The sequence below is a fragment of the Lontra canadensis genome, unplaced genomic scaffold (genome assembly GCF_010015895.1).
Source record: "Lontra canadensis isolate GAN:19392208 unplaced genomic scaffold, GSC_riverotter_1.0 scaffold63, whole genome shotgun sequence".
Classification (NCBI taxonomy): Eukaryota; Metazoa; Chordata; class Mammalia; order Carnivora; family Mustelidae; genus Lontra; species Lontra canadensis.
The window spans coordinates 8,483,517-8,496,541 of record NW_022631057.1 but is presented as its reverse complement, the minus strand read 5'-3'; the positions used below and the strand labels follow the sequence as shown (position 1 = coordinate 8,496,541).

Genomic DNA, 13,025 nt, shown 5'->3' with positions numbered 1-13,025 from the left:
AAACAAAAACAAAAACCGTAAAAAACACTTAATATGTACTCGTCTTATGCCCCCATAATTTTAGTAGGAAATTCTTCCACTTTAGTAATCATATCATTTTTTTTAACTTTTTTTCTTTTTTCTTTTTAAGTAGGCTCCATGCCCAGCGTGAGGCTTGAACTCATGACTCCAAGATCAAGAGCTGCACACTCTACCAACTGAGCCAGCCGGGCACCCCAGTAATCCCGTCTTTTAAAAGAATTTTGACTCTGTTGAAAACAGATGTTCTCTGTGTAAAAACACTTTGAAGTTGGAAAACTGTTAATAAGAATGCAAACTTTGAGGCACCTGGGTGACTCAGCTGGTTATGTGTCTGATTTTGGCTCAGGTGATGATCTCAGGGTATTAGGACTGGATCAGGCCTGGGCTGGGCTCCCCACTCAGCAGGGAGTGTGCCTGTCCCTCTGCCCCTTCCCCTGCTTATGCTCTTTCTCTCTCAAATAAATAAATAAATAAATATAATCAAAATTAAATGAAATAATGATTTAGGGCACTCATCTGATAGATAGCATCTCTAGAAACTTATCACATCATCACAAGATATCTGCTGCAATGACAAATTACTTTTATGGAAAATACATGGCCGATAGGGTCCAGCCACTGCACTGTAGTCCACTAGTGCTGGAATGGACACTAGTGATTGTTATGCCCTAATCCACAGGTTATATAAAAAAAAAAAAACAATTAGGGAGGCTTTAATAAAATGACATCTTTCTTTTGCATAAGTTCTTATTCTAGCTTCTAAAAATCTTTTCACATATATCATGTCTTCAAAACAACCCAGTGATTCAGGCAGAGCACATTTTATTATCTCCGTTCTTATATATAAGGCTATTAAAAAAAGATTATGTAACTTGGTCAAAGTAAGATTTTTAGTAGTAGTTAGTAATTAGCTAAGGCTGTAATAGGGTTTTACTTAATTTTAAGCTCGATGATTTCTCTATCAGCTCTGATTCTTAAGAGAGAGGACTGTGTTTGGCACAGAACCAGAAGGCCCAGGACTGGAGACAGGCCCTAGAAACCGTGATCCTGTAGACATTCGCTGAATGGTGGCTGGACACTGGGCCTTACTCGACCTCTCAGCAAAAGACCCTGACAACCCTTAGTAGCCTCATTCTAACATGGAAGAGATGTTTCTGCTTTGTTAAGTGGGACAGGCTGACCTTGGGGACTGAGTGGAATCAGAGCGTAGGGCTCACCTTGATCCCGTCCTTTGCTCCTTCCTGTAGGTAGGGAATGATAGAATTGTTCCACAGGTCAATGAACCAGGTCCGGAAGTCCTCAATGCCAATGGGGCAGGACAGAAAGAAGCAAGGGCCTATGGGGAAAGGACAGGGCCGGTAAGATGGCTGAGCACCCAGCTCTCCCCAGTCATCTGTCTCTTTTATTCCTTAATACCAGGCAGAGGGGTCTGATAACCCAAGGAGGAAAGGAAATTTAGAGTGGGGCTGTCCTGGGACCAGTGGGAGTAAGGGGAAGTTTTCCAATTCCCTCAATGCTTTCCTTTCCTTTCCCCATTAATTGTGGGAAAAATGAGGGCGCGGGGTTAGCTTTCTGCTCTTTGAAGAGATTTGCCCAAATCATGGTGCTCACTGTGAGGGGAATGCTTGGTACGTAGTTAAGTAGCCCTGGGTCTGAAGCCACGGGGCTTGCCACTCCTTTCCACGCTGAAGACTCCAGAAAGAAATGGGAACATCCCACTGGGTGGGAAAGGAGGAGAGGAAAGCCACCTTCTGACCCCAAAGGGGAAGCTGCACCCCAGTACCGATGAGGAAGTCTGAGGTGCTGTGCTTCTCAAGGAAGGTGTGGAGATGGTACCACAGCTTGGGCACCCAGTCGAGCACCCGAAGCAGTTCTTCCTTGTTGGCATTGATGTCGCTGTCCGACTCCACCAGCTTCCTCCTCAGGTAACGAACCAGGAAGCCATTGGCTGGCTCCACGTTGTTGGAGAAGGTCAGCATCCTGCAGCCAGGAGTGGGGAGAGGGGTCAATGTGGCCCATCCCCTACCAGTGTGTCCCTCCTCCTGCTAATTCCCACCGGGCTTCTTCTCAAGTAATAGTGGAGCTGACGGAAGTCAGGGCAGCAGCCCTGGGCAGGCAGAGCTGATTCTCAAACCAGGGACCCTCCTCAGATAGCCATCTGACCGCACTGACCCGGATTGGGGAGGGGGGGCGAGGGCAAAGAACGTGACTAACAGCATCGGAGCTGCAGCTCTCTTAGTTTTGTAGTTCTTTCTTCTTCTCGAAGGTTCTCTCCCACTCTTATTAACTGACATGGCACATATCCCTGCTCTCTCTTCCCAGCCCAGAGGCCCTGCTTAGTTCCCCTTCCTGCCGCTGTCTACTGCCCCTCTGGCTGGATCCTGGGATTTAACTAGTTTACAGAACCCTGGATAGCATTGGAAGGTTTATCCAGAGTCCCCGTTCTTACCTGAAGCTCAAGTGCAAGCCGTGATTAGGTGTCATTTTTACAGGCTGATTCGTGGTACCTATGATATAAGGACTGTGGAAGAAGGAGGAAAAAGGTTTACTTAGACTTAACCCTTGCTTTCTGCTACATACGCCCAGTACGCCCAGTGGAAAGCTCAGGGGTTGGACTGTACCAGGCTCTCCTTCTCCCCACTGTGGGGAGTGGGTCCTGACCCCAGCCCACCCCGGCTCACCATTTGTGGTACTTGCAGGTGAGGGCCCCATTGACCAGCTCACTGATGGAGCCCGCTTCACTCAGGTCATCCAGCAGGATCACCAGCGGGACGTCCCCAATTCCTGTTTCCCGGTCTATCTGGTTGGCCAGGTTGGAGAGATACAGTTGCAGATCCTAAAACAAAAGAAAGAAGTGGGTCAGCACTCAGGAGCAGGGAGTACTTGGACCAGCACTTGGGACGAAGGGTTGTGGGGAAGGTTATGCTAGTTCCAGATTCCCCTGGAGGCTCTGGTTCCTGTTCAATGCGTCTGAACATTGGACTGTAGAACCAGACTACTGTGGACTGATAAATAGTGGTCCCAAAGGCTCTAAGGCAACTGTTTCTTGTTTGTTTGTTTTTTTAAGATTTTATATATTTATTTGAGAGAGACAGAGAGAGAGTGAGAGGGAGTATAAGCCAGAGGGAGAGGCAGAAGCAAACTCCCCACCGAGCAGGAAGCCCAATTCGGGGCTTGATCTCAGGACCCTGGGATCATGACCTGAGCCAAAGGCAGATGCTTAACCGACTGAGCTACCCAGGCACCCTAAGGGAACGGTCTTAAAAACAGCGGCTCCTAAATCCCTGAAGGACGGGGACCATATCCTATTTCTTAAAGGGATTTTCACTGGGCTGGTACTATGAACCACTCTAACGGATAAGCCTCCCTCTACTGGGGCAACCCCAGAGCACCAGGGTGTGCTCAAGAAACATCCAGATTTGGCAGGGGACAGCAGAATGTGTCACATGTGGGGCGCCTGGGTGGCTCAGTGGGTCAAAGCCTCTGCCTTCACCTCAGGTCATGATCCCAGGGTCCTGGGATTGGGCCCTCCATCAGGCTTTCTGCTCAGCAGGGAGCCTGCTTCTCCCTCTCTCTCTGCCTGCCTCTCTGCCTACTTGTGATCTTTGTCTGTCGAATAATTCTGAGTTCTTCTCCCCTGAAAGCCTAAAGTCAGAGTAATACTGAAAAGAAAGGTAGAGGGAAGAAGTGAACGAAGGGACGGGATTTTCAGGGTCGGCAGAAAGCGAGTTGGAAACGAGAATGTTGTTCAGTCAATGATCAGCATAAGGGAAAGGCATATAGCAGAGGCAAGGGGAAGTGTGGAGAAAGAAGGGAAAGGCAAAGTCTGGAAAGAATCTGGGGGCAGTGGAGGGACTGGAAAAGGGAAATGCAAGGGGGAGGGGAGGAAAGGGAACAGAAGGGGTGGAAAGGGGCCTGGGGAAGGCCTTGGGGTAGCTGAGGCCTGAGCCAGGGCTGGGGGGTGTCAGGAGGCAGCCACCTTGCAAGACTGCTGGTGCATGTTGAAGGTGCTGACGATGCCCTCGGTGACCTCGCGGCCGGAGCGTTCCACCAAGTACTCGGCCAGCCGGTTGGTCAGGTAGGTCTTGCCCGTGCCGCTGGGGCCCGAGAGGACGAGGCGCCGGTGCTTGAGCAGAAGGCTTATGTAGTGCTGCATCATCGGCTTGGGGACCAGTGTCTCGAACACCAGGCTGTCCACGCACTTCTCCTTCAGACCTGAACCCCCAGCCCCAGAGAGGATGAGCCACGACCGGGGCCCTGAGCATGGCCCTAAGTGCCCACTGGAAGAACCTAGGGCCACGTGCCCCGTGGTTCCATAGGAATCCTCTAACTCCTGGTTTTGAAAACATAGATCTTATTTTTTGGGATGTGTTTGGAGTTACAGGTGTGTGGGTAGAATGAGAAACCCAGGCTTTCTAGAAATTTCCCTGGCAATGAAATGGCCCTGGGAACAGAAGTTAGGACTGGGTCTTACTCATCTTTGTACATCTCACCTTACTTAAGTACAGTGAGCTGCACAGCATAGCTTCTGAGTAAGCCCTTGTTGAATGAATGGGTGACGGACTGTCTGTTGTGCCTCCTCCTCCCTCACCCCATACCACTGCACCCCAAGAGACAAAGACTGACCTTTGAGGGAGACCGATATGTTGTTGACACCTCGGCGGCAGGGAGGCATGTCTGGAGGCTCCGCGTCCAACACCCGCTTCACGTGGCTGATGCTGTAGCCATGGATGGACTCGGTGCTCAGTCCCAGGGTGGAGGCTGGGTCCATCTTAGAAATGTAGTCCTGATAGAAAAGAAGGGGAAAAAAAAAAAAAAGATAGAGAGGAACACCAAGGTGATGCAAATCCAGAGGTACAAGCCACAGATTTCAGAGGAAAGAAAAGTCGATGGAGAAACCACGTTTTTCCTACTTAGCATTTCTCCAGGAAGCATCAAAGATCCCCAAGATCCCAATGCCTGGACGGCTCCATATCCCATGAAAGGATGAACAACCTTTGGGAGGTACATGTATCCCTTTACCTTGAACACTTGGAAAACAGCTTCGTCTAGCATCTTCCAGTCCACTTTTCCACTGACCTTGCTACAGCCCAGGAAGAATTCCTGCTGTTTCAAGTCCTACATGGCCAGGCAGAAAGAAGTGTGTGAGCCTCAGTGTGGTTCCTCCAAGAAAGGGGTGTTGGTCCTAAAAAGCCTTAGTGGTGGGGTATTCTGGTTTTGGGGCTGTTCAGAGCCCAGATGTTCTTGGATAAAAATAATAGTGTTGCGAGGCTCCCAGAAGTTCCTTACCCCTTTGATGATGTGCTGGGGGGGGCATCCGTACCACCACCCGAAGGGTCACTTCCTCCTTTGGACCACAGGTGCTGATGCCATCCATGGGTGACAGGTCTGTCGGCAATGAAAACAACTATTGGCTTTAGGGGCACCCACAGGCTTTCCTGAACCTTCTAGTCACCATCTCTTCCAAATGACTACTGACTACCAAGATGAAACTAAAAAGCCATTAGAACAATGCTGTGTCTTGTGACATGAGGGGTGCACTTGGTTTAGCCACTGTTAACCTCTGTGACGCGAGAGGGGTGTCCCCTGAGCGAGCACAGTGGTGTACCAGGGACCCAAACCCTCTTCCTCCTGCCACCCTTATTTTTCTCCCAAACAGGTACCTGTGTCGGTGAGACTTGGGCTGGAGGAATGGGTGAGGGCAAGGCCCAGGGAGCGGCGAGGGGAGGCTAACGCAGAAGATCCGGGGACCTGCCCTGGAGTGGAGCCCGAAGAGGGGCCTGGGGCGACCTTCAGCCGGTCGTTCTCGGCTTTCAGCAGGTCCACCTCCAGCTGCGGCGAGAACAGACGGGGGCGGGACCGCAGAGTTGGACGAATCCCAGGGCCCGGTCTTCCCTCTGCTCAGCTCTCCGCCCAGATACACACCTGCATATTGTGCATCGTCTCCCGAAGCTGGTCCAGCTGGTGGGCGGAGTTGAGGGCTTCCAAGCGGATGTCTGTAAGCTTCATCTCCTTCTCCCACAGCTCGGAACGCAGTTCTGACACCTCCTTCTTCTCTGGCTCCTCCTCCTCGTTGCCATGGAACAGCCTAGTGTGGGGGCCCGGGTGAGCGGGGGCCCTGGGAGAAAGTGAGAGTGAAGCCAGGCCGCATGGGGCAGCTCTAGAGTTACCGGGGCACACGAAGACCCTTGGTCGCTAGTCTCAGAGATAATCAGTAGTGGGAGGGAAGGTCTCAGAGGACCCAGGAGAGATCTATAGCGTGGTGTTGTTCATCCAGAGCCACACTGCCACCCCCAGCCAGTGGCACATCCTCGTCCCAGGTTGGGTGGCCAGCAGACAGCACTTACTCGGTGACATCTACGCCCACAGAGGAGGAGTTGGAGGACTTGATGGAGGGCGATGCGGTTTCCGTGGAGCCATGCTGTAGTTTAGGGGACGACGGGGCGGAGGAGTCCGGGGTGGCTATCTCCTCAATGTCAGAGTATGAGGAAGCGGACTTGGGTCCCTTTTTTATGCTGAAGGCTTTGTTGAAGGAACTTCGAAGCTAGAAAAAAGCAGATCCAAGTGGAGAGATGTCAGGGCTCCGCTCTGGGGACTGGGGGAGCACTGGTTTGGGACTTCTGAGACGGAGAGGTATACGGGCAAGGTATCTGCTTGCTGTCATTAAGCCTCCTTCTTAAGGCTTCACTCAATTCATGGAATATGGACAGAAGAGTTGCCTAGAAATTAGGGCTGAGAGAAAGTGAACTGTTCTGGCTTGCCGTTGCTGTAGTCTACGGGAACTTTTTGGGTCTGCTCTCTCCCATGGGGGAACTATGGCCCTAAGGGGGCAGAGAGAAGCCCCCAGAGGTCACAGGGTGGCCAATCTCTCAATGATACAATCCCACCTTCTCCAGCAGACCAATGACTGCTCAGTCTAGAGCCTTGCTCACTTTGGGTCTCAGGACCCACCCCGACCATGGCTCATCCGATCAGAATCCATTTACCTATTTACCTACTAACCAGGAACTGGCAAGATGAGTCTGTGGAAATCAACGGAAGGGACTGGTATCAAGTTTTTTTTTTTTTAGTGTCTCTTGTGCTCAGCACATCCCAGAATGGTGAAAATAATCAGACACAAGTGCTTTCTCCTGTTCCCACTCACATATTCTAGAATAAGGACTATTTCCCAGCATCTCCTCAGAATACTTGGGAGGCTATAATGCGACCGTAGGTTGTTTGACCTGTGGTGATGAGCTCGGATGTTAGGGCTGTGAGCTAGAGATGCAAACCAAGGTCCTGGCCCGCCCATTCTCATGCATCCATATAGCATGCACACACACACAGGGACACAGATATGGAACGGCAGCCAGAGACAGAGAGTAAAGGAGGGGTCGAAGGCTGGAGGGGACAAAAGCAATCCACATCTTTGGGACGGTGAGAGAAAAGAAAGGAAAACTGGAGGGTACTCTTTCCAAGTGTCTCTTCTGGAACACAGGAAGGCTGTTAGGTAAGTGAGGAGAGCTGATAGTGGTGTGTGTTGGGGTGTCTACTAGGCAGGACATAAAGGAGGACCAATCTGGCTGCGATGGGGACAGGAGAAAGAGGGTATGGGTGCAGTTAGCTAGTGTGTGTGTGCAGGAGATAGAGTATCATGGAAGGTGAAAAGTTGACTTGCTGAAAATTGTAGAGTTCCAGTCCAGGCCTGGGACTAGAACTCATGCTTTCTAATTTTCAACCCAGTGGTCTTCTCTGCACTGCTGCCTCACGGAAGGTGGGTGTATATGAGACAGACAGAGAAAGAGAGAGTGTGTGTGCGTGTGCATGCGTGTGTGTGCGCACAGCAAGAGATCCTATGACCACAATCTGCCCCAAGCACACATCCTGTAAGATCACAAAGACGCTGAGGGAGAGACAGCAGTGTTCTCTGTGTTGTTCCGGGTTCCCAAGGCACAGCTGTTTGCAGATGTTCACCGGTGTTATGTGGTGAAGGATTCCCTGAGTTCGGGAAACAGTGAATCAAGCAAGATGAAACAGACTCTACTGAGGGACATTTCAGAACATTCCTACTTGGTTGTGCACTGTAGAAATGCAGGGCTTCTCAGATTTGATGATGGCATCCCTGTTTTAAGGAGCATTGCCATGCGTAGCCTTGTACCCAACACATGCTGGGAAAGGCCAACCTAAAGAATCAAGTTTAAATAATTACCCTGGCATTACAGACCCTTCCTATCTGCGACCACTCTCCTTAGAGCTCCAGCTACACTGACTTTGTCCCTGCAGAGAGCATCTCCACACACTCTTCTAGCACAGTCCCGTCTCAGTTTAGCTTTCCTCTCCCTTGTGGGGTCTCCCCGGCCTCCTGTAATTAGTTTCATCTACGAGCTCCTCTAGCACTCACTGGCTGAATTAAGCATTTTGGCACCTCTGGATTGTCATCAGTCTCACAGGTACCATATTGGTTTTTGTCTCCCCAGAAATTCTGCAGGCTTCTGGATGGTTCCGATTACAAACTCCACTTTTCACATCCTTCATAACACCTGGATTACAAACTCCACTTTTCACATCCTTCATAACACCTGGAGCAATGCTGGGCTAGGTTAGTGGACCTCAGATGTCTGGTCTGTAATGGAAACTCGGGGTTCACTTTCTGCTTGTCTGAGACTCTACTCTAATCCCTGAAATGTCTTTGGAAACTCCATGGAGGCTCAGAGGGCTTCGGGTTTTTGGGTGGTTTGAGGGTGTCCTGGATTGGATAATAGCCTCTTCTATTTCTGGTTCATCTTCCTAGAGAGCTAAATCTTCCGGCGAGACCCTAACTGCACAGGCCTCTGGGGACTGTGGTCAAAATACTGTTTGTCCTGTGATTCTCTTCCATTTGGGGATTCTAGGGTTTGAAGGAACAACAACAAAAAATCAGAAAGCTCATTTTCTGGACAGGAGGAACTCCAAGTGACTGCTTTTACAACAGGCTGATTTTGTAACAAGGGGAAGACAGGAGGGAATAGATCAGAATTTTGTTTAACTTTTCCATTTGGCCCCCAACCAGACCACTCCTCTGTCCTCATGTGGAGGCAGCCGCGGATGGACCATGCAGTGGAGTGAGTTAGGAACTCTGGGGTGGTTGTTACGGTTAGTTTTATGAGTGGCCACTCTTTCTTCAGGGGGAGGGGGTTGCTCTGGAAATGGGGAAGGTATGGCAAAAGGAAAGAGAAAACAAGGAGAGAGGAACTGGGTCTCTTACCTCATAGACCTGGAAAAAAATAGGGATTTGAAGTCAGCATTTTGAAGGGAAAAAAAAAAGAAGCAACACTTAATCACTCATTTCATATAGCTGGGACCCATCTGGGCTATACAAAGGTTTGGGGGCCAGTCTTATTGGCAAGGGGACATAGTAGCAAGAAGTCTCCATTTTGGGATCCTCTCATTACCACAGGCAGCACAGAGGCTAAAAGTGTTTTAGATCTGTCTATAGAACTTCAGAAAAGGCCATCCAAAGTCAGTTTCAGGCCATCGGGAGCCAGCCGTTGGGGGGAGAGGCGATGGGGGGGGGGTACTCTCTTTGGACTAATTAACAGTAATATAATGGTTCCTTCTGAAGTCATATGGAAAGTTCCACAAATACCTCTCCAAAAAATTCCAAGAAACGGCCTGCAGGTGCATCTAGAATGAACGGCTTTGTTCAGAAAAAGAAAGGGAATGGGGAGGGGTGGGCAAGGGGCTTGACAGGACGTTCCCTTCTGGATATTCCTTCTGTTGCCAAATACATTTGACCTAATCCAAGGCATGGGGAGCCCAAGGAAAGTGGGTGTGCACAGGGTTGGAGGGACGGCCTCAGTACAGGTGGGGCAGGATGGGGATAACAGGTGAGTTTAGCAGAACTTGCTCCGAGCTGATGCCTGGGGCTTTGTATTCATCCCAAGGCACCCTATCTTGGTTAATTCTGGAAGGAGCTGGTCCCTATGCTGAAGTGGAGGTGACCCACCATGGCTCTACATAGTTCCTGCCCCCCAAACTTTACCTACCCAGCTCTTTTTTTTCTTCTTTTTTGCATCAGCATCCTTGCTGCTTCCAATGCTGGAATGGCTGGTGATGCTGTTGAGGCTCGAGATGCTGTCCGAAGAATTCTGTCTCTTGATCCGGAGTTCTAGGGGCCAAGTACAAGTGGGAAGAACATACACATGGTAGATTTGAAGAAGACGTGGGACTTAGGGCCAGCATAGCTGCAGAAGGCGGAGCAGAAGGGCACCAACAACTCCTCCGTCCACATTATTCATTTTCTGGATCATTCTTTCAACATTTATTGAGGGCCAATCACATTTCAACATTAAAAAAATGGTAACAGTAAAAAAATAAGAAATGACTGCTGTTCTCAAGAAGCTTCCAGTCTAATAGGATAAACAGCAGTACACAAACTAATGAACTTAGCCTGAATAGGTCTGAGAAGGGCTTAATGAGAGCTGACTCTCAATACTTTGATGGAGACATCAACCTATCATTTTTTTTTAAAGTAAACTCTACCCCCAGTGTGGGACTCATCACCCCCTAGATCATGAGCTACACATTCCACCAACTGAGCCAGCCAGGCACCCCTCAAGCTACCATTTTTCATTATTTTCCCCAGCAATACTTGGGTGCCTGGTACTCTAAGGCCAAGTATAACTAGCCATGTGTCCTGCATTTAACCTGAATGAGCTTTTGTTGTCTCATCTGACAGGTCGAAAATCTTTTCAGCACTCTGAGAAGGTTTGGAATGGCACAAAAGATGATCCAGTTTTCCAGCATAGGGAAGGAAAGAATTAACCAGGGAGGAGATGTTTCAGTCTTGAAAGAACAGATAGGACGATCTGGGCTAAAGGAAAAGTACATGAAAAGGCCCTGTGCAGGGCTCTGGCTCTGCTCTGGGGAACTTTGGGCAGACTGGAATGGGAGCAGTACAAGGAGCATACCCCAAGAGGTGAGGGTGAGAGTGAAGGGTAGGCTCAAGCCAGATCAGGAGAGCCCTGAAAGCCTTTTAAAGGAAATCTGGTTTTGTGCCGTAGGTAATGAGCAGGAGCAGTAAGATTCTGGAGCAAAGGCAGACTATAATCAGATTTTTAAAAAAAGATTTTATTTATTTATTTGACAGAGAGATTGGGAAAGAGCACAAATAGGCAGAGAGGCAGGCAGAGGGGAGAGGGAGAAGCAGGCTCTCCACTGAGCAGGGATCTGGATGTGGGACTTGATCCCACGACCCTGGAATCATGACCTGAGCCGAAGACAGACGCCTAACCGACTGAGCCATCCAGGTGCCCCAGATTTTTTTTTTTTTCTTTTTTGAGAGAGAGAGAGCGAGCGAGAGCAAGCAGTGAGGGGAAGGGCAGAGGGAGAGGGAGAGAGAGAAAATCCTCAGGCAGGATCCCCACTGGATGCAAAGTCCAACTCAGGATACAATCCCAGGACCCTGAGATCATGACCTGAGCCGAAATCAAGAGTTGGATGCTTAACCGACTGAGAAAACCCAGGCGCCCCAATATAAAATCAGATTTATAAAACCTTTTTATTTTGAAATAATTACAGACTCACATAAAATTACAAAGAAACATACAGGGAAGTCCTGTGTACCTTTTGGCTAGTCTCCTCCAATATCAGCGTCTTGCCTAATTGTAGGACAAAGTCAGAAGATTGCTTTTTTTCATAGAGCTTACTGTGTTAACATGCAGAAAGAGGAAGTGGAGGGAAACCAGATTTAGAGGTAGGGGACCAGTGAGGTGGGCTATTTGCCATTGTCCTCCTAGAAACAAGGGCTGTTCAGTGAAGATATGGGTAGCTCCTGGTTATTGTCTCATTCTCTCCATGACCAAGAAGACCAAACTCTAATCTTCCTTTCATATGGCTGGGAAAACCAGAACACCAACGCTCACAAAGCTCATGGACAACACTTCGTTCAAAAATTATCAAACCGAGTTTATAATACTATAGAGTAATTCCAGTTATTTTAAAGGTGTGGGGCACCTGGGTGGCTCAGTGGGTTAAGCCTCTGCCTTCCGCTCAGGTAGTGGTCCCAGGGTCCTGGGATCGAGTCCCACATCGGGCTCTCTGCTCGGCGGGGAGCCTGCTTCCCCTCTCTCTCTGCCTGCCTCTCTGCCTACTTGTGATTTCTCTCTGCGTGTGTCAAATAAATAAATAAAATCTTTAAAGAAAAAAAAGGTGTGGAAAACTCTCAGGAGAACATGCTGTTTGAAATAAAGAAATTTCTATTTGTATAAAACACACACACACACACATATATTTGCATATGCAGAAAATTATTTTTGGAAAGATTCACAAGAAACTATTAACAGCAGTTTTCTCTGGGGAGTGAGATTTGGGGGGGCGGGGTTCAGGGAGAGGGATTTTTATATTTTACCAGTACCCTTTTGTATAGTTTACACATCAGAGGCTGACACACTGTCACTGTAAAGGGCCAAACAGTAAATATTTCAGGCTTTGCAGTCACATGGTCTCTGTTATACCTAGTCAGCAATGCTGCTGTTGCATTAAAGCAGCCATAAATAATAAGTAAATAATGAGTATGACTGTGCTCTAGTAAAACCTTATTTAAAAAAACAGATGGTGAGGGCCACTTGGATGGCTCAGTCTGGTTAAGCTTCTGACTCTTGATTTCAGTTCAGGTCATGATCTCAGGGTCATGAGATCAAGCCCTGCATCTGGCTCTGCATTCAGCGCGGAGTCTGCTTGTGACTTTCTCTCCACCTCTGACCCTCCCCCACCTCTATCTCTCTTTCTCTCTCCAATAAATAAATAAAACTTTAAAAAACAAAACAAAACAAAACAGGTGGTAAGGCAGATTTGGCCAATGGGCCATGGCTTATCAACCCCTAATTCACATTTTCCTCAGAATATGTATTGCTTTTATTATTATTATTTATTTATTTATTTTTCAAGATTTTATTTATTTATTTGACAGAGAGAGATCACAAGTAGGCAGAGAGGCAGGCAGAGAGAGAGAGGGGGAAGCAGGCTCCCTGCTGAGCAGAGAGCCC

At 48.7% G+C, this 13,025-nt stretch overlaps 1 protein-coding gene across 1 annotated transcript in view; it reads right to left on the bottom strand.

The window, feature by feature from the left end:
* Positions 1–13,025, bottom strand: part of NAV1 (neuron navigator 1) — a 173,721-nt gene that overhangs the window by 3,896 nt on the left and 156,800 nt on the right. Inside the window, 14 exon segments of the mRNA XM_032878246.1 lie at positions 1,239–1,357; positions 1,805–2,001; positions 2,471–2,542; positions 2,703–2,857; positions 4,001–4,236; positions 4,648–4,807; positions 5,044–5,139; positions 5,311–5,334; positions 5,336–5,409; positions 5,685–5,853; positions 5,947–6,139; positions 6,369–6,565; positions 9,245–9,253; positions 10,026–10,147. Coding sequence (XP_032734137.1) covers positions 1,239–1,357; positions 1,805–2,001; positions 2,471–2,542; positions 2,703–2,857; positions 4,001–4,236; positions 4,648–4,807; positions 5,044–5,139; positions 5,311–5,334; positions 5,336–5,409; positions 5,685–5,853; positions 5,947–6,139; positions 6,369–6,565; positions 9,245–9,253; positions 10,026–10,147 — 1,823 coding nt within the window.